Source organism: Amblyraja radiata, chromosome 2, assembly GCF_010909765.2.
Source record: "Amblyraja radiata isolate CabotCenter1 chromosome 2, sAmbRad1.1.pri, whole genome shotgun sequence".
In the NCBI taxonomy this organism is placed as follows: Eukaryota; Metazoa; Chordata; class Chondrichthyes; order Rajiformes; family Rajidae; genus Amblyraja; species Amblyraja radiata.
Window position 1 is genome coordinate 59,399,844 of NC_045957.1, and position 22,324 is coordinate 59,422,167.

Here is a 22,324-nt window from a genome sequence, read left to right on the forward strand (position 1 = left end):
GGGCATGACCTGGATGATCCTAAGACATTGTGGAAGATAGAGAAGAAATTGCTGGGGCCCTGACAGAGATATTTGTATCATCGTTAACCATGTGTAAGGCATCAGATGACCGAATAGTGGCTAATGTCGTGCCTTTATTTAAGAAAGGCTGGAAGAACAAATTATAACTATAGTTCAAATAGTTTATTGTCACATGCTGTGGTGGGAAAGTGCTTAAAAGGGATTGTGAGAGACAAAATCTACCTGCAAGAACTGATCAAGGATAGTCAGCATGCCTTTGTACATGGGAAATAGAATCTCACAAATCTCACAAGAGGACTGACAAGGTTAGAGCAGTAGATGTTGCTACATGAATCTTAGCAAGATCTTTGATGAAGTCCTGCAGTGGGCTGGTCTGGAAGGTTAGTTCACATGGGATCCAGGGTAAGTAAGGTAAGTAGGAGGCGTAGCGGAGGGTTATCAAATTGGAGGTTTGTGACCAAGGGGATAATATAGGGATTGATGCTAGGTCCTTCTTTGTTCGTCATCTTGCAGATCACATCAAAACTTTGAGATAGTGGGCAGGGAAGACTGTTAATCTGAGATTACAACAGGATCTGGATCAACTGGGAAAGTGGGCCAAGGAATGGCTGGTGGAATTTAACCTGGACAAGTGCAGAATTAGGAATTTTGGTAAAATAATTCAGGGCAGAATTTACACAGTAAATGATAGGGCCCAGGGGAATGTTGTAGAACAGAGAGACCAAGGGTTACAAGTACATGGTTCCCTGAAAGTGGCATAACAGGTGGTCAGGGTGGTGAAGAAGGCATAAGGCACATGTGCCTTCATTGGTCAGGGTAATCAGTACAATAATTTGGACATCATGTTACAACTATACAGGACAGTGTTTAAGCTGGAACCGGTGCAGAAAAGATTCACAAGAATGCTACAGAGACAGGAGAGCTTGAATTATAAGGTGGGACTTGAACTATTTAGGCTGTAGCTTTTTTGCCTGGTGTAGGAGGATGAAGGTTGACTTTATAGAGGTACTAGACCAAGTGGGACCTGTTAGGTCTGTCACATGGGAGGGCAAGTCCCTAAACGCAAAATTCCACCACTCACCCATAGCCCCCAACTGCGCAGGCGTGGCTGACGGGTTCCTGTTGTGACACCAGAGATCCCCGTTGTGACACGAGTTACGACAACCCTCCCCAACTGTGCCTCGCCATCCCTCTTCCTACCCCTATACTGCTCCATTGCCCCTCATCCCCAACACTCCCTCACCTTTCCCTCCCTCTCCTTTCCCCTACCCTCAGTCACTCCCTCCCTCCATAACCACTCTCCCCTCCCTACCTCTCTCCTCTCCCTCACAGAACACAGCTTTCCCACACCTCACCTCTCCCCTATCCCACTCCCCCACTAAACACAATGTTTAAATAACATTTCTCCTCCTCCACTCCCTCCCTCTCCTAACAACATAACAAATCTCTAATTGCACTGGGTGGAACACTGTTGATGGGGAGTTTATGTAAATTAGATCCTATTGTGACGTCACACGCTGCTAACTGCCAGTGGAACACTGCTGAGGGGCAGTTTATGTAAATGAGTTCCCATTGTGACATCATAGCTGCTAACTGCAACTTCAAGTTATTTTTTTTCAAACTGGATTTTGTAAAGTAAAAAAAGTGAATACCTTGTAAAATATAACATCAATCTGAACAAAACTTGATAAAAAACACAATAAGACAACTGTGAGTAAGGTGGTCCAAAATTTGTAGCACTATCGTGTACCATTTTGGTGTAGCTCCAGGAGCACATACACAAAATACATATATAATCACAAACAAGATAAGAGTTTTAGAGACACACACACATGCGCGCACACACACACACACACACACACACACACACACACACACACACACATGCGCTCTCTCACACACACACACACACACACACACACACAAACACACACACACACACACACACCACACACACACACACACACACACGACCAAGTGGGACCCGTTGTGTCCCTGTCACATGGGAGGCCTGGTCCCCCGATGCAACCCGTTCCCCCAAAGCAATATTCCACCACTCACCCGTTCCCACAACGCAACCCGTTCCCCAACGCAATATTCCACCACTCACCCATAGCCCCCAACTGCGCAGTGGTGGCTCATTTCCCCTTATCCCCCAGCACCCTCACCCACTCCTCTTCATCCTCCCTCTTTTTAAACTTTTTTAAAAAAATGCAAGCACCTGCTGCCTGGACTTTAAAAAAAATGCCAATTCCACTTCCCCTGCCTCCCCAGCATTCCCCCCCCTCCTGTTCAGCATCTCTCTGCCAGGACTCGGTGTTCTGTGATTGCAACATTGTTGCAAATGAGATCCCATTGTGACATCATTGCTGTAACTGCCAGCAACTGCCACAAGTCATTCTTTCTCAAACTGGATTTTGTAAACTTATAAATGTGATAACTTGGAAAATATAACATCAACCTAAACGAAACTTGTTGAAAACATACCACAGGACAGTTGTGAGTAAGGTGGCACACAAATTGTAGTGCTATCGTGTACCATTTTGGTATAATTTCAGGGTCTCACTCACTCACAGATAGACATCCAAACAAACAAGATGAGAGATTTAGAGACAGACAGACAGACAACAACATCGAGGGGCATAGATGACATAAATGATCACTGTCTTTTCCCCAGGACAGGTGTGTCTAAAACTAGTGGGTGTAGATTTAAGATGAAAGGGGACCCGAATGGCAATGTTTTCACACAGAGTATGATAGGTATATGGAATAAGTTGCAGAGGAAATGAATGAGGGGGTACAATTACAATATTTAAAGGATATTTGAACAGGTACTTGAATATAAAAGGTCTAGAGGGATATGGGCTAAATGCAGGAAATGTGTCTAATTTAGGTATGCAACTTGGTGAACAAGGGAAATTGGGCCGAATAGCCTATGTGCATGCTGTATAATTCTACGCAATTATTTTCCTTTGCTTTTGTTTGACATAAAAGTGGAAACACTCAGCAATTTGGCCAGCATCCTTTTCGTCTGACCTGCTGAATATTTACACTATTTGCAACTTTTTGCTTTTGAAACACTTTGTTGATATCTATTCTGGCAGATCATCCAAGGCAGAGGAAAGAGGAAAAATCAATTCAAATCCGTTTAATATACATAATATTACTTTGCAGGAGAATAAAATGTTTCCTGAGATAAACTCAGTAATATTTCACACATCTAGTTCAACACAGTTACTATAATAACGGCAAATGATTGCTGATGCTGTAAATATGAAAGACAAGCTACGGATGCTGTAAGGAGTCGATAGCTAAGATTGCAAAGAAAGAAGTAGGCAACATATTTGTTCAGCTCATAAGAAATTGAAGAAATTAAAGATCTAATAGTTTAGGAACAATTAAAGATCTGGGGGAAATGTGGAAAGGTGGTTGAATAACGTACAGTGGGATGGTGTGTGGTGAGATCGAAGGGGAAGTAATTAAAAGAGTTAATGTCCGGTAATGTGTTATTGGGATTTAACATATTTTCAAAACTGTCAACTGAAACACATAACAGCTTCATGTTTTATATATGCATTAACTGGTTTATTTTTAGATATTACTAGACCAAGTGCAGACCCGTTGGGTCTGTTCCCCCAATGTGCGGTTGTGGGGGGGGGGAGGCGGCATGCAGCATCACACACACTAACTATCCCCCCCCCCCCCCCGCACTCACGCTAATTACCCCCCTTGATATTATATTATTATTAATTTGCTCCTTATACCCCATAAACACCCTATCTACTGACGCATAGCCCCCAACTTGCAGTCACACCTAGAGAGGGGGGAGGGGGGGGGGGGATAGAGAGTGAGGGCAGATAGAGAAGGGGCAGAGAGAGAGACAGAGACACAGAGAGAGGGGCAAGAGGGAGAGGGGGGTGGAGAGGAGGAGAAGAGGGAGGGTGAGTGAGGGGGGAAAGGTGGGGGAGGAGGGGAGGAGAGAGAGAGGGTGAGAGTGAGGGGGAGAGAGAGGGGGTGCTGAGAGGGGGGAGAGGTGGGGAGCAGGGGGGAGGGTGGAGGGAAGAGGGTAGGGGGTGTGGAGGGGAGGGGGTTTAGGGGAGGGGGTTTAGGGGAGGGGGTTTAGGGGAGGGGAGGGAGAGAGAGAGAGAGGGGGAGGGGGGAAGAGAGGGGGGGGAGAGAGGTGAGAGGGGGGAAGAGAGGGGAAAGAGGGGGAGAGAGAGGGTGTGCTGAGAGGGGAGGGGGAGAGGTGGGGAGCAGGGAGGGGGAGGGAGGGTGGTAGGGGTGTGTGGAGGGGATAGGGGGAGAAAAAGAGGAGATGGAGAGGGGGGAGAGGATAGGGGGGGGAGAGGATAGGGGGGGAGGATAGGTGGGGGGAGAGGAGAGGGTGGGGGAGAGGAGAGGGGGGAGTGGAGAGGAGAGGAGGAGGGGGGGAGAGGAGGGGGGGGGGAGAGGAGGAGGGGGGGAAGAGGAGGAGGGGGGGAAGAGGAGGAGGGGGGGAAGAGGAGGAGGGGGGGAAGAGGAGGAGGGGGGGAAGAGGAGGAGGGGGGGAAGAGGAGGAGGGGGGGAAGAGGAGGAGGGGGGGAAGAGGAGAGGGGGGAGAGGAAAGGGGGGGGGAGAACCTAAAAAACATTTTAGAACCAAAAAAGACATTCTGCAAACATTGTAGAACCAAAAGAGACACTTTTTGCAAACATTTTAGAACCAATAAACACTTTTTGCAAACATTTTAGAACCAATAAACACTTTTTGCAAACATTTTAGAACCAATAGACACATTCTGCAAGCGTTTTAGAACCACTAAGGACTTACATTTGAGTAGACATGTGTTCAGTGTTATTCACAGTTCAGAGAAATGTGACCCTCTGCCTTCCTCCAGCTTGCAGACACTGATTGAGGCACACCACTTCCTGGTTTTATAGTCCCTCCCCCCTGCCGCCAGCAGGGGCAGCAGAGAGAATGGGGAATTTTGTAAAATCATTAATATCACTGTCATTTTTCATCTACGGGAAAAATCCTCGGCACACATACGGCGGAGGGGGGCTCTGAGCAAGGTGGCCAAAAATGATGGCCATAGGTGCCGGCGTTCTATTGGAAATCGCAGCACAGATGGCCAAAACCAGTCAAGAACAGACGTTTAGTAATATAGATTGTCAAGTTGAAGTCTATAATGATTATCGAATGTTTTAAGATTTGTCTTTTTTATGAAGGAAATTGTGCTATTGTTCTCCCCTTCATCAAATTTCTAATGTCATTCGTCAGAGATGGTTCCATGTCCTGTCTGCATGTATGTGCTAGATATCCCATGTTAGAAGGACATTTGACCCAGGCAAGAAATAGCTCAGCCCAGATTAGCATTTGATTTTTGACCCCAGATAGTGCGTTAATCAACTGAGCTATTTCAAAGGTGTGGATTGCGCATTGCAATATACGTCTTGTATATTGCATTTGTGTCTCTTCTTTAGCATTCTTTTATAATGGTTCACTCCTATTTTTCTCTGTTAATTTAAACAATTAGATAGTGGATTGCCGTTGCTCCTTGTTTCTAACCTTCACACTTTAATTTATTTTGTGCACTGTGCCCAGATGATCCATTTTCTTTTTCCTGTACATCTTTTGACTGATTTGATTAATTTGGAATAACAACACATGTTTTGTTTTTGCTTTCCTCAGCAAGAAGATAATTTGCAAAACTTACCCCTGGAAATAAAGCCAACCGAACCTTCATGTAAAGTAACAGGTATAATTGGTCCTCCTGGGCCTTCAGGTCCCCAGGTAAGAATAATAAACAGTTTGGGATGAATAAGGTCATTTGAAAATCAATCTTTTGGTCTAAATTTATATTAAATTAAAGTAACTCAAAGCACAACCGTTTGATTCAGCCTTACTCAGCAATGCTCACCCCATCCCGACCACCTCCAAATGTTTCCCAAAGGAGCATTGCTTTCCTTTCTATCTTTTTATTTATATGTCTCATTAAATGAACCCAAACATGTCAGCCAACTACAAAAGTGCTTTATGGCACACAGATTGTGGAGAGGTCAGTTATAGTTGGGTTAAGGATGTAAATAAACGAAGGCTCCATCCAATTATACAGTACTTGTTAAGAACAAATCTGCAGAGGAAACATGACATGATATGGTGGAAGAACAACCAATTGCCAAACCTCACATCTTTAGAATTAGTGAATCAGGGCAAATTTCTCCACTAACCTGAAAGATACACATCCTATTTCTTGACTGACTAATGTCAGGTGCATGAACTATCCCAAAGTAATGTTCTAAAAAGGGATTTTGTGTTGATGTCATGCACATGTTAGAAGACAAGAAATCTTTGTTTTTTGCAAAATATACTAGCTTGTTTTTGCTTCTCTATTTTGGGAAAAATAATTGTCTGTAATCACTTGAAAACGTAAAACACTAATTGTTGCTGACATTTGGAGAGGAACTGTTCCACTATGTAAAACTGAATTATTGATGGAAGGATAAATTACTTAGACAATAAATCAACCTTTGTTTTACAGCATTTTAAATAAAAAACTACCAGATTGCTTTAGACTGTAATTATGTTCAACTGCCAGTGGTGATCCTGTAGCATCCAATTTTATATTGCAGTTCTTTATATTTATTGTACCTCCTACTTCCCTGTTAGCTGAATCACTGTATGTTTTATTATTTGACTACAATGAAAAAAGTAATTATATTAGAATTGCTAAGTGGTTCACGAGATTCCCATTTGAAAATGTATTGAGAGGAAGTCGTAAAGTCTGTATCCATTACAAACTACCTTCAGAACTTGCTGCAAATGTTAGACCAGTCCTGTTGTAAATAGGCTAGAAGAAGAGAAGAAATAGGTGTGGGAATGAGGCATGCTGCCCCTTGAGTCTGCTCTTCCATTCAGTAAGATCATGGATGATTCTTTACCTCAAGTATTCTTTTCTACATGATTCCCATATCTGATTCCTTTATCTGGCAGCCTCTTGAAAGTAGTCTAGAATATAATGACAACACATTCACAATCCTCGGGGCTGAAGAATTCCAAAGATTTACAATCCTCTTGCTGCCAAAGATTCTCCTTGTTGTAGTTTTAAAGGAGCTATCCCTTATTGTGAGATCGCGTCCCCAAGCTATAGACTTACCTTAAAGGGAACACAACTATCCCATAAATTCCTTTCAAAATTTTGTCTATTTCAAAGAAATTCTCGCTCATTCTTCAAATCTTCAATAAGCAATTATTACGCAATCTATCTTGATGAAGAAGAGACCCAATCCGAAACGTTGTCTAATCCATTTCCCTCCACGGATGCTGCCTGACCTGCTGAGTTTTTCTTGCAGTTTGTAATTTGCTGATTGTAAAGCACCTTCATTTATGGAATTATTCTCATAAATCTATGTAGCACTACCTCCAAGTTATGTATGTCCTTCCTTCAGTCAGAAATGCACACAACATTTTAACCAAAACTGCTTATAATTTCAGCAAGATTTATATTCCAGCCTTCTCGCAATAAATGTCAACAGGCGGCACAGTAGTGCAGCTGGTAGAGTCACTGCTTCACAGGACCAGAGACACAGATTTGATTTTGACCTTGGGTGCTGTCTGTGTGGAATTTCCACATTCTCCCTGTGACTACGTGGGTTTCCACCGAGTTTTCTCTTACATCTCAAAGACGTGTAGGTTTGTAGGTGAATTGGCCTCTGTATGTTGTCCCTAGTGTGGAGGGAATGGATGTGAAAGTGGAGATAACATAGAACTAATGTGAACAGGTGATCAATGCACAGTGTGGACCAAATTGCCTCTTTCCGTGCAGTAGCTCTAAACTAAACTAAAACTGAAAATGATTTGCCTTCTTAATTATTTATTTAAGAAGGAACTGCAGATGCTGGAAAATTGAAGGTAGACAAAAAATGTTGGAGAAACTCAGCGGGTGAGGCAGCATCTATGGAGCGAAGGAAATAGGCAACGTTTCGGGTTGAAACCCTTCAGACTGATGTGAGGGTGGGGTGGGTGGGGGGGGGGGGAAGAAGAAAGGAAGAGGAGAAGCCAGTGGGCTGAGGGAGAGCTGAGAAGGGGAGGAGAAAGTAGAGACTAGCTGAAATTAGAGAAGTCAATGTTCATACCGCTGGGGTGCAGACTGCCCAAGCAAAATATGAGGTGCTGCTCCTCCAATTTACGGTGGTCCTCACTCTGGCCATGGAGGAGGCCCAGGACAGAAAGGTCGGATTTGGAATGGGAGGGGAAGTTGAAGTGCTGAGCCACCGGGAGATCAGGTTGGTTATTGCGAACCGAGCAGAGGGGTTTGACGAAGCGATCGCCAAGCCTACGCTTGGTCTCACCGATGTAGAGCAGCTGACATCTAGAGCAGCGGATGCAATAGATGAGGTTGGAGGAGGTGCAGCTGAACCTCTGCCGCACCTGGAAAGACTGCTTGGGTCCTTGAATGGAGTCAAGGGGGGGAGGTAAAGCGACAAGTGTAGCATTTCTTGGGGTTGCCAGGGAAAGTACCCGAAGAGGGGGTGGTTCGGGTGGGAAGGGACAAATTGATCAGGGAGTTACAGAGGGAGCTCTGTAGTGAGAGCCTCATCTATAGTAGAAGAAGGGAACCCCCGTTCCCTGAAGAATGAGGACATCTCCGATGCCCTGGTGTGGAACACCTCATCCTGGGTACAGATGCGGCGTAGACGGAGGAATTGGGAGTAGGGGATGGAATCCTTACAGGAAGCAGGGTGGGAAGAAGTGTAGTCCAGGTAGCCATGGGATTCAGTGGGTTTATAGTGGATGTCGGTCTGTAGTCTATCACCTGCGATGGAAATAGTGAGGTCAAGAAATTGTAGGGAATTTTACCTTCTCCCCAAAATCCACAAACCTGACAGTCCTGGCAGACCCAATGTTTCCGCCGGTTCATGTCCTACCGAACTTATTTCCACATACCTCGACTCCATCCTATCCCCCCCCCCCCCCCCCCCCCGGGTCAAATCCCTCCCTACCTTTGTTCAAGACACCTCACACGCTCTTCATCTATTCCAAAACTTCCGTTTTCTAGGCCCCCATTCCCTCATCTTCACCATGGATGTCCAGTCACTCTACACCTCCATCCCCCACCAGGAGGGTCTCAACGCCCTCTGTTTCTTCCTCGACCGCAGAACCAACCAATCCCCATCTACTAATACTTTCCCCCGCCTAGCGAAGCTGGTCCTTACCCTTAATAACTTTTCATTTGACTCCCCCCCATTTCCTCCAAATACAAGGCGTAGCTATGGGCATGCGCATGGGCCCTAGCTATGCCTGCCTCTTTGTAGGGTATGTCGAACAATCCTTGTTCGAGGCGTACCGTGGCGCTATCCCCGAACTCTACCTTTGCTACATCGACGACTGCATTGGTGTAACCTCCTGCACCTACACACAACTCACTGACTTCATCCATTTCACCACTAACCTCCATCTGGCACACAAATACACCTGGACCATTTCCGATATTTCCCTACCATTTCTTGACCTCACTATCTCCACCGCAGGTGATAGACTTCTGACCAACATCCACTATAAACCCACTGACTCCCATGGCTATCTTGACTACACTTCTTCCCACTTTGCTTCCTGTAAGGACTCCATCCCCTACTCCCAATTTCTCCTTCTACGCCGCATCTGCTCCCAGGATGAGGTGTTCCACACCAGAGCATCGGGAAGGGACAATGGTGGGGGAACATTCAGTGTCTAAATGAGGAAGGAGTAAGAGGATAAGATGGCAATCTGAAAGGAAGGGTCAATCTAATAGACAACCCAAAACTTCACCTATCCATGTACTCCAGAGATGATGCTGCCTGACCTGCTATGTTACTCCAACACTTTGTGTCCTTTTGTGTATTAACAAACATCTGCAGTTATATATACATATTGGACTAAGTGGGACCCGTTGGGTCCCATGTTCACACGGGAGGGCTGGTCTCCCAACGCAATATTCCACCTCTCCACAATTTCCAATATTGGTGGCCAGTGGGGGGGGGGGGGACTTTCTGGAGCGCTAGTATGGGTGTTGTAGGCTGAAGGGACTGGTTTCCAGAGGGCTAGTTGGACATTGTGGGCCGAATGGATTCTTGGGCTGGCAGCTCAGTCACTCAAGCCTGGTTTGCTGGCAGCTCACTCACTCACGGCTGGTGGGCTGGCAGTTGACTCATGGCTATTCCTTGAAATTCCATTTCAAGCAGAGTTCAGGCCACCGAATTCAAATGAAGTTTCCTACCATTTCAAGCAGGGTGCAAGGCCACCAAGGTGACCTCTCCCTCCCCCATCTTGGAGACTGAGCCAAGAGAATCTCAACATTTTTTAAACACTAATAACTCTTTTATTTTTCATCGATGGGAAAAATCCTCTTGTCCTGTGCAGTGGAGGGGGACACTGAGTAAGATGGTCAAAAATCACAGCCGTAAGTGGTAGCGTTTTTTTCTAAAATCAATATGCAGTGCAAACAGAAAGTGGTCAAGATGAGACTTTTAATTATATAGATATATATCACACTGGGCAAGCATTTCATGGTCAAATTTCTAAAATTAAAAAACGATGAAAAGAACCCAAAAATGGTGTTTATAGTGTAGGGAGGAACTGCAGCTGCTGGTTTAACCGAAGATAGGCACAAAAAGCTGGAGTAACTCAGCAGGACAGGCAGCATCTCTGGAGAGAAGGAATGGGTGACGTTTCAGGTCGAAACCCTTTTTCAGGCTAGTCAGGGGAAAAGGAAATGAGAGATATAGATGATAATGTAGAGAAATAAAGACCAATGAATGAACGAAATACAAAAAAGTAAAGATGATCAAGATACAGGCCTTTGTGCGCTGTTTGATGTATCCATCTAATTACACTATTAGACAACCATTAGATTTGTCAAAGACATTATGTTCACCTAAAATGCAACTATTTTAATCTGGTGGTTAAGTATTCCTTAGCAAATTCACACATTACCTTCCAAGTGGCTCCGTCTCAACTGTTAGGAATTGATATTAGCACATCCCATATGATATAAATGAGATATTATCAAATTAAAATAGCTGAATTTAATGGTTCTGAAGTGATATAGGCTTAAATGAGAAGGCAAATATCCATGAAATGCAGTACTCAGAAAATGTGAAGTTTCCACTTTGGCAGGAAAAGTAATAAGGAGGCATATTACCTAAATGTGAGAGATTGCAGGTTTCTGAGGCAGTGGGATTTGGGTGTCCCAGCACATGACTCGCATAAGACTATTATGTAGGTAAATGTTTTTGCCTCCACCACAGTGAGGAGGTGCTTGGAGGATACACTGTAGTGGATGTTAATTTGTGTTTATTGTTATTTATTATTGTATGATTGTATGTATGACTGCAGGCACGAAATTTATTTCAGACCGCAAGGTCTGAATGACAATAAAGGTATTCAATTCAATTCAATTCAATTCAATTCAATTCAAATGTTACCTAGGGAAATTGAATATAAAAACAGGGAGCAGAAAACAAACTCCTGGAGGAACTCAATGATACAGGTAGCATCTGCAGAGACAAAAGAATGGTTGATGTTTCGGGTCAAGACATTGCAGCAAAACATTAACTCTTTCTTTCCAGAAATGCTGGCTGATTTACTGAGTGTTTCCAGCATTTTCTGTTTTATTTTACTTGACCAAATCTAGGATAGGCAACTTGCATCATGTTGAACAGGCTAGGCTTGTATTCACTTGATGTGGGTGAGAGGGGACATCATTCAGACATAAGCAATTGTTTCTTAACTTGTAAGTGGATTATCTAGTCTCCATAATAAATTTCAGGTTTTAAAATATCCTGCTTCAATAAAAATAAATGAAAATAATTACAGAAAGGATATGGAGACTTTGGAGAGGGTACAGAAGAGGTTTATCAGGATGCCGCCTGGATTAGAGGCTATTAATCGTTCGGAGAGGTTGGGCAAATTTGGATTGTTTTGTCTGGACAATAGGAGGTTGAGTGGAGACCCAATAGAAGTATATAAAATTATGAGAGGCATATATAGGAAAGACAGTCAGAATCATTTACCCAGGGTACAAATCTCAAAGACTAGAGGGCATAGCCTTAAGGTGAGAGGGGCAAAGATTAAAGATGCACAAGTCAAGTTTTTTTACACTCGTGGTGGGTTCCTGGAACGTTGCCAGGGGTGATGGTAGAGGCAGATATAGTGTATTTAAGTGGCTTTTTGATAGTTACATAGCTATTCAGGGACTTGAGAGATATGGATCATGTTATTAAAAAATACCACAAGTGGGCTGAAGAATGGTTAATGGAGTTTAATGCAGTTAAATATGGGATGTCACACCAGGGCAGGATCTTCACAGTGAATGGCAGGATCCTGGAGAATGTTGTAGAGCAGAGGGACCTCGGAGTGCAGGTATATGGTTCCCTGAAAGTGCCGATAGAGTGGTTAAGAATGCATTTGGTAATGTGACCTTCATCAGTCAGGGTATTGTGTAGAAGTTGGGATGTGATGTTACAGTTGCACAAACCATTGGTGAGGCTGCATTTGGAGTACTGCATTCAGTTTTTGGTCACCCTGCTATAAGAAGGATGGTGTTAAGCTGGAAAGAGTGCAGAGAAGATGTACGAGGTTGTTGCCAGGACAAGGGCCTGAGCTATAAGGAGAGTTTGGGTAGGCAGGAGGCTGATGGGCAATCTTCTAGAGCTGTAAAAAAATAATGAGGGGGGTAGATAGAGTCAATGCAGGGTAAGGGAATCAAGAACTAGAGGACATAAGTATAATGTGAGAGGGGAAAGATGTAATAGGAAACTGAGGGGCAGCTTTTTCTCATTTTTCTGAGGGTGGTGGGTGTATGGAACATACTGCCGGATAAGGCAGTTGAGGCAGGTACTATATCAACATTTAAAAGACATCTGGATGGATACATGGCTAGGAAAGGTTTAGAGGGATATGAGCAGTTTCCTAGAGAACATTCACCATGGTTCTCTTCTTGCGTCACCTTGTGCCATGGCCCTGTACTATAGTGCAGACATCAAGGAAGTTGGTGACAAGCTGACTATCTAGTACCTCAGCTTAATATGAAAGATGGCTGCTGTATAGAAACATAGAAATCTAGAAAATAGGTGCAGGAGTAGGCCATTCGGCCCTTCGAGCCTGCACCGCCATTCAATATGATCATGGCTGATCATCCAACTCAGAATCCTGTACCTGCCTTCTCTCCATACGCCCTGATCCCTTTAGCCACAAGGGCCACATCTAACTCCCTCTTAAATATAGCCAATGAACTGGCCTCAACTACTTTCTGTGGCAGAGAATTCCACAGATTCACCACTCTTTGTGTGAAATTCTTTTTTCTCATCTCGGTCTTAAAAGACTTCCCCCTTATCCTTAAACTGTGACCCCTTGTCCTGGACTTCCCCAACATTGGGAACAATCTTCCTGCATCTAGCCTGTCCAACCCCTTAAGAATTTTGTAAATTTCTATAAGATCCCCCCTCAATCTTCTAAATTCTAGCGGGTACAAGCCGAGTCTATCCAGTCTTTCTTCATATGAAAGTCCTGACATCCCAGGATTCAGTCTGGTGAACCTTCTCTGTACTCCCTCTATGGCAAGGATGTCTTTCCTCAGATTAGGAGATCAAAACTGTACGCAATACTTCAGGTGCGGTCTCACCAAGGCCCTGTACAACTGCAGTAGAACCTCCCTGCTCCTATACTCAAATCCTTTTGCTATGAATGCTAACATACTTTCTTCACTGCCTGCTGCACCTGCATGCCTACTTTCAATGACTGGTATACCATGACACCCAGGTCTTGTTGTATTTCCCCTTTTCCTAATCGACCACCATTCATATAATAGTCTACTTTCCTGTTCTTACCACCAAAGTGGATAACCTCGCATTTATCCACATTATACTGCATCTGCCATGCATTTGCCCACTCATCTAACCTATCCAAGTCACCTTGCAGCCTCCTAGCATCCTCCTCACAGCTAACACTGCCCCCCAGCTTCATGTCATCCGCAAACCTGGAGATGTTGCATTCAATTCCCTCGTCCAAATCATTAATATATATTGTAAATATCTGAAGTCCCAGCACTGGGCCTTGCAGTACCCCACTAGTCACTGCCTGCCATTCTAAAAAGGACCCGTTTACTCCTACTCTTTGCTTCCTGTTTGCCAGCCAGTTCTCTATCCACATCAATACTGACCCCCCAATACCGTGTGCTTTAAGTTTGTATACTAATCTCTTATGTGAGACCTTGTCGAAAGACTTCTGAAAGTCCAGATATAACATCCACTGGTTCTCCCTTATCCACTTTACTAGTTACATCCTCGAAAAATTCTGTAAGATTCGTCACTTTACCTGTAAGATTCGTCACTATAGATTTTTTTTTTAACCTTTGCTCAATCTTAAATCTTGTAATTAGTATGTCAATTAAGTGTGTTTGTACATAAATGTATTATGTTCGTTTATGTTCTTAATTGTGTAGCTTTTTAAGTTAGTGGATTATTTCTAATTGATTAAATATTTCTGATCAGTGAAAATTAGTTTGTCATGTAAAAGCCATCAGAGCAGTTCAGGGGCAGTACCAAGAGTTCTGCCACTGAGCCCAGTCATTACTCACAGGCTATTCCAGTTTGTAAACGAGTTAAAGTTTTGTTTATTTATTCATTCATTGGGATCTGGGCAATCTAAGCCAAATCAGCATTTTTGCCAATCGCTAATTGTCCTGGGGAATGTGATGGTGCGTTCCCTTCTTGCACCATTCCACTTCTGTCAAAGGTACTTTCTCTCTGCTGTTGAGAAATATGTTTCAGGATATAGTGACGGTGAAGGAATGGCAATGTACCTCCACGTCAGGTTGAGTATGATTTGGAGGGGAACATGCAGGTGTTTCCTTGCACTTACCACCATTGTCCGTGATGTTAAATGCCACAGGTTTGAGATACATCAAGGCAAGGCAAGGCAAGTTTATTTGTATAGCACCTTTCAACAACAAGGTAATTCAAAGTGCTTTACATAAAACATTTAAAGCATTTGAAAGAAACACATATAAAATGACATTTAGATGTAAAACGATTATTAGATTATTCAGATAAAATAATTACAAAATTAAAAGCAATCAAATAAAATATTTAAAATAGAATAAAACCAGGAATAGAAGTTACAGTGCAGTATAGGTAATTCATAAATTGTATTGTTTACTGAAAGGCAGCGGCAAACAGAAAAGTCTTCAGTCTAGATTTAAAAGAGCTGAGAGTTGCAGCAGACCTGCAGTTTTCTGGGAGTTTGTTCCAGGTATGTGGTGCATAAAAACTAAATGCTGCATCTCCATGTTTAGTTCTGACTCTGGGGACACAGAGCAGACCTGTCCCAGACGATCTGAGAGGTCTGGGTGGTTCGTAGCTAAGCAGAAGTTCAGAAATGTATTTTGGCCCTAAACCATTCAGTGCTTTGTAAACCAACAGTAGTATTTTGAAATCAATTATTTGACAGACAGGAAGCCAGTGTAAAGACCTCAGAACTGGAGTAATGTGATCTACTTTTTTGGTCTTAGTGAGGACTCGAGCAGCAGCGTTCTGAATTAACTGCAGCTGTCTGATCGACTTTTTAGGGAGACCTGTAAAGACACTGTTACAGTAGTCGAGCCTGCTGAAGATAAATGCATGGACAAGTTTTTCCAAATCCTGCTGAGACACAAGTCCTTTAATCCTTGATTTATTCTTTAGGTGATAGTAGGCTGACTTTGTGACTGTTTTTATGTGGCTGTTGAAGTTCAGGTCTGAGTCCATGACTACTCCTAAGTTTCTGGCTTGGTTTGTTGTTTTTAGCATTACCATTTGAAGCTGGGTGCTAACTTTTAATCATTCTTCCTTGGCTCCAAAAACAATTATTTCAGTTTTTTCTTTGTTTAATTGGAGAAAATTCTGGTTCATCCAATCGTTGATTTGCTCAATGCATCTACTCAGTGCTTGTATTGGACTATAGTCTCCTGGTGAGATTGTTATGTAGATTTGTGTGTCGTCTGCGTAACTATGGTAACATATTTTGATATTTTTCATGATCTGAGCCAGTGGAAGCATGTAGATGTTAAACAGAAGAGGCCCCAGAATGGAGCCCTGGGGAACTCCACGTGTAATTTTTGCACGCTCAGATGTGTAATTACCTATAGACACAAAGTAGTCCCTGTCCTTCAAGTAGGATTCAAACCATTTGAGTAGTCCGGGTGAACAGGTGCCAAGTAAATGCCCAATTAGAAATCCAGAGTTTATGGTAACTAATAGGATAAGCACTATTTAATCCAGTTATTGTGTTCAGATTTGAAGAAATGCTACTGGCCACTGCAAAAATGCTATCCACAGACATTTAGCGGGTTGTGTGATATTGTTTTCCTGGGAGCAATGAGATTATTGTGCAGTTGAAGTAGTCAACCAGACTGAAAAATTCAACCTCTCCTTACCTAGATTCATCTATAACTTGACATATTTTGCCTCCTTGCTCTTCTCCTCTTTCTACCAGCGATCTATCCTCTACTCCATCAGTTTGAGGAAAGGTCCCATCCTGAAGCATCTCCTGTCAATTTCCATTCACAGATGATGCCCGACCCATTAGTTTCTTCAGCGGCTTGATTTTGGCACCAAAAATAAAAGGCCTTGGTTATAATTAAACTTTACTCATTTTACAAAAATCAGAATTGAAATTGAGCCTTGTGCATGGGATCAAATATTACAAATATTATTGTTTATTCATTATTGCTTGAACATTTGTTGAACATGGAAAGGAGAATATGATAGCATAAACCAACATAACATTAAACTTTTGGCAGGTGAGAGAGGTTGCTCAGCAGTAATAATGAATTGGTAGGCAATTAAAACTTTAGTTACATCCCCTAGGTGAGATCTGCTGTGTGATTTTACCGGATTGTAAGTAAAACAAAGAGTTTCACTGTGCCGAGGTACACATGACAATAAATTATCAGTGAATCATTGAACATTATTAAGGTTGCAAGAACAAACATTGTTGAAATTCACCTTTGATCACTCTTGATCACATCTGAAATGACTGCAACACTACACTGCAGTGCATGTATTTGTGCAAACAAAACCATAAAATACGGCAAATACTCAGTAAACCAGCCTGTAGAAAGAAAAATCGTCTGCACTTTAGATTAATGACCTTTCTTAGATTTCCAGCATCTGCAGTAATTTGCTTGTGGACTCCAGAATTTGTTGTCAGTTTGCAGGGTAAAGTGGTAAAAATTCACCTTAGAACATAGAACATAGAAAATAGGTGCAGGAGGAGGCCATTCGGCCCTTCGAGCCAGCACCGCCATTCATTGTGATCATGGCTGATTGTCCCCAATCAATAACCCGTGCCTGCCTTCTCCCCATATCCATTGATTCCACTAGCCCCTAGAGCTCTATTTAACTCTCTCTTAAATCCATCCAGTGACTTGGCCTCCACTGCCCTCTGCGGCAGGGAATTCCACAAATTCACAACTCTCTGGGTGAAAATGTTTTTTCTCACCTCAGTCTTAAATGGCTTCCCTTTATTCAAAGACTGTGGCCCCTGGTTCTGGACTCGCCCAACATTGGGAAATTTTTTCCTGCATCTAGCTTGTCCAGTGCTTCTAAACTCCAGTAATTACAAGCCTAGTCTTTTATTGGATATGCTAAACACATGGCATAGTAGCATGCAATGGGATCACACTTTTATCAGTGAAGTTCAATACGTGCATGTTATTGCATTGATCATTAAACACACAGAACTACAGATTAATTTCCATCCAATGGAACACTGATTACATTTACAAACTGAGAATCATGTTTCATTAAATTCTATGAGATTTGATATGAATGAGATTTGATATGAATGAATGAATAAATGCAAATATTTATTAACAGTGCAAATGTTTCTCATTATTAGTCTATAATGACAATGTTTAGTCAGGAGATACTTCTTTATTTGCAGATAAAGATGCAGTTGGATTAGTGAAAGGGAATTCAAAACCATAACATCAGTGTTTATAAGTAGGCCGTGTCAATTAATGACTATTAACAAATGCAATTGACGTTGCAAAATTAACATTAGTTTGTTTCATTTGTTAATAATGCACGCTTATAGGAGTGGAGTTTCTTCATGCAAGGTTTCATATTGTATTATGGTTTGGCACATTGTCTTGGAGCCTGGCCCCATTCCTACCAATCTGTAGGTTCAGAACTAAACAAAACCCAGCATCTCAGACCAGGACCAGTCCTTAGGAACCCATGATTGTGAAAAAATAACAGTCTCCTACTCACTACAACAATGGCAAAACCAGTTTTCATCTATCAACCCCACATGTACAGTATTAGGGGTAAAGGATCTGAACTTTCAGTCTTTCAATCTGAAGGTGAGCAATTACACATGTGCTTGCATGTGTGTGTGTGCACGTGTGCATGTTAAGGTTGAGAAAGAAAGCAATTCATTTTTGAGAGAGTTTAGGTGGATAAAGAAATTTGGGAGGGACAGAATTGAGGAAGGAGAGAAAGTTGTGGAAGGAGGAAGAAACAAAGACTGAGATGAGAAAAGAAGTGAAAGAGAGAGAATAAGGGAAAAAGCCATAGATGACGTTTTGGAAGATTGGTGGATGGCTATTGTTAAGTATTAGTTAAGGACTGTAAGGGAAAGCCAGGGAACTACAGGCCAATGAGCTTGGGAAAGTTGTTGGAAGGTGTTGTTAGAGACAACATTTAGATTAATCCACAAATGGATTAGGGATAATCAACATGTCTTTGTGCATGGGAAATTGACCTTTTTGAAGGGGTCACTAAGACGATTGATGAGGCCAGGGTCCTATCAAGATGAACTTTAGCAAGTCCTTTCACAAAGTCCACATGGTTGGTTAGTTTGGAAGGTTCAAGTACATACTGTAGAATCCAAGGTGAGTAGCCAATTGGATTCAAAATTGGTTCGGAGGAAGGAGTCAAAGGATCTCGACCCGAAACCTCACCTATTTCTTCGCTCCATAGATGCTGCCTCACCCGCTGAGTTTCTCCAGCATGTTTGTCTACCTTTCCAGCATCTGCAGTTCTTTCTTAAACAAAGGGTTGTGGATGTTTGTTTGGATGTTTGGGAGTGGGGGGGAGGGAGGGGGGAGGAGGAGTGGGAGAGGGGGAGTGGGAGAGGAGGAGAGGGGGAGGGGGTGAGGGGGGAGGGAGGAGGGGGGGTGGTGTCCCAGGGGTCTGTGTTGTTCATTGTTACAGATAGTAATTCTTTGGATGACAATGTAGTTCACATTGTTAGTAAATTTGCACTTGACACCAAAATTGGTGGTATAGTGGACAGTGAGGAAGGATGTCTAAGTTTACAACAAGATCTAGATCTTTTGGGAAGGTAGACTAAGGAATGGCAAATGGAATTTAATTCTAAAATGTGGAGGTGTTGCATTATGGTGTGTAATACCAGAGCAGGATTTGCCCAGTAAATGGTAGAACCCTGAAAAAATGTTGCAGAACAGAGAGATCTGAGAGTACAGGTGCGTGGTTCCCTGAAATTAATGAGTCGGGTGGACTGTGTGGTGAAGAAGGCATTTTGGCATGCTTGCCTTCATTAGGGAGGGTACTGAATACAACAGTTGGGACATCATGATGTTGCTGTAAAACTGGTTGGTGAAACCACAGCAGTAAAGTACTATGTGCAGTTCTGGCTACCCAATTGTAGGAAGGATGTAATTAATTTGCAAAGAGGGCAGAAGAAATTCACCAGGATCTTTCCTGGGATTGTAAGCTTGAGTTATAGGGAGAGATTGGATTGGCTGGGACCTTTTTCTTTAGCATGTGGGAGGCTGAACGGTAACCTTATTGAAGTGTACAAGATCATGAGGGGCATAGATACCCTTTTCCCAGGATAGAGGATTCTAAAACAGGAGAGCACTTGGTTAAAGTGAGAGGGAAGATATTTAAGAGTGATCTCAGGAGCAACCTTTTCACTCGAAGGGTAGCCCATATCCAGAATGAGCTGCCAAAAGAAACTACAGAAGTGGATACAATTACAAATTTTAAAAGACATTTGGACAAGCATAGGGAGGAGAGGGATTTAGTTAGTTTAGTTTTAATTTAGTTTAGTTTATTATTGTTACGTATACATAGGTACACTAAAAGGCTTTTTTTATGGACAATAGACAATAGGTGCAGGAGTAGGCCATTCGGCCCTTTGTGCCAGCACCGTCATTCACTGTGATAATGGCTGATCATCCACAATCAGTATCCCGTTCCTGCCTTCTCCCATTATCCCTTCACTCAACTATCTTTCAAATATCTACCTAACTCTCTCTTGAAAGCTTCCAGAGAATTGGCCTCCACTGCCTTCTGAGCCAGAGAATTCCACAGATTCACAACTCTCTGGGCGAAAAAGTTTTTCCTCGTCTCCGTTCTAAATGGCCTACCCCTTATTCTCAAACTGTGGCCCCTGATTCTGGACTCCCCCAACATTGGGAACATCTTTCCTGCGTCTAACGTGTCCAATTCCTTAATAATCTTATATGTTTCAATAAGTACCCCTCTCATCCTTCTAAATTCCAGTGTATACAAGCCCAGTCGCTCCATTCTATCAACATATGACAGTCCCGCCATCCCTGGAATTAACTTTGTGAACCTACGCTGCACTCCCTCAATAGCAAGAATGTCCTTCCTCAAATTTGGAGACCAAAACTGCACACAATACTCCAGGTGTGGTCTCACCAGGGCCCTGTACAACTGCAGAAGAACCTCTTTGCTCCTATACTCAGCTCATCTGGTTATGAAGGCCAACATGCCATTAGCTTTCTTCACTACCTGCTGTACCTGCATGCTTACTTTCAGTGACTGATGAACAAGGACCCCCCAGATCTCCTTGTACTTCCTCTTTTCCCAACTTGACATCATTCAGATAATAGTCTGCATTCCTGTTTTTGCCACCAAAGTGGATAACCTCACATTTATCCACATTAAACTGCATCTGCCATGCACCTGCTCACTCACCCAACCTGTCCAAGTCACCCTGCATTCTCATAGCATTCTCCTCGCAGTTCACACTGCCACCCAGCTTTGTGTGCTATCCAGTCAGAGAAAGAACTATACGATGTCAACAGTGTATACAGATACAGGTTTTAGTGGACAATCGTACATATGCAGGGAAATGCCAATTTGGTCATCATGGACAAGGTGGACCAATTAGCCAAATGCAGTGGCTCCAAGACTCAATGACTCGCTGAGTGGGGAGAAGACTGAGAGAGACCAGGAAGAAAACAGTGTAAGAGTATGAAGAAGGGTGTTGACAAGGAAAGAGAAAGGGAAGTGAAAAGCAAGTGTTAAGCAGCAAGTGTAGTTCAGCTGCTTGTTAAAGAGCCCTAAAATCATTCGGCTGGAAAGGAAACTGGGGACGTGCATGAGAGCAGAATTGGAGAAATGCAGAAGTCTGAGGGTTGCTAGTGTGCTGAAGGTTATCGAGATAGGGGAAATTCATTTTTAATAGTTATTAGGCAAAGTATTTTCCTTTGTATTGTTAAGGATTAAAGGAAAATGCATTTCCTTTCAACCACTTAAATATTGTTTATATTGTGGATCACTGCATCTAAAACAGTGATTACTTCGGAACGATGTTTCCAATCGTTTGACAGTTGTGCCTTGCCAAGATATAAAGAGTATTTTCTAATCCATTTTAAGATTTTCTTTTTCTTAAAGATAAAAATACGTTAAAAATGTTTGGCCCTTCAGGAGTTTCCCACCTTATCTCCCAAGTGCACAGAAATAGTGCAGGGAATAAGCTAAGGCTGGGATACGATGGCTCCTGCTTTGTGCTAGAAGTCTCTTTGTAAAAGGCAATTCCTCTCAATGAGGCAAATATGGGCATCTTTCCAACACAAAGTAACTGGAAATGTGCAAAGTATGCACATTTATTAGTAATTAATGCAGGATAAGCACCAAAAATATTCACATTGGCACTTTCCTGAGGCTGGACAGGAACTAGTATTTGGAACTGATTGCATATTTTGCTCTGATCACAAAGCCTGTGAAATTCCTATTAGTGAGAAAAGAATATCAGTAGATGACGTATACCTAATTTTTCAGAAAGCCTTCGATAAGGTGCCATATGGGAGGCTGCTAAGGAAGATGAGAGCCCATGTTATCAAAGGGCAGATACTAGGTGGATATCAGGTTGGCTGGATGCCAGAAGGCAAAGAGTGCCAATAAAGGATTTTTTTCTGGTTGGCTGCCAGTGACTAGCGGAGTTCCGCAGGGTGCTGGGGCCACTGCTCTTCATGTTGTATATTAATGATTTGCATGAGGGGATTGAAGGCTTTGTAGCCAAGTGT

The 22,324-nt window shown here is 42.8% G+C and overlaps 1 protein-coding gene across 4 annotated transcripts in view; it reads left to right on the top strand.

The window, feature by feature from the left end:
• Positions 1 to 22,324, top strand: part of colq (collagen like tail subunit of asymmetric acetylcholinesterase) — a 107,351-nt gene that overhangs the window by 13,693 nt on the left and 71,334 nt on the right. For all 4 annotated transcript variants that reach the window (XM_033047317.1, XM_033047303.1, XM_033047297.1 and 1 more), the window contains one exon: positions 5,692 to 5,793. In XM_033047317.1, coding sequence (XP_032903208.1) covers positions 5,692 to 5,793 — 102 coding nt within the window. The remainder of the gene's footprint in view (positions 1 to 5,691; positions 5,794 to 22,324) is intronic.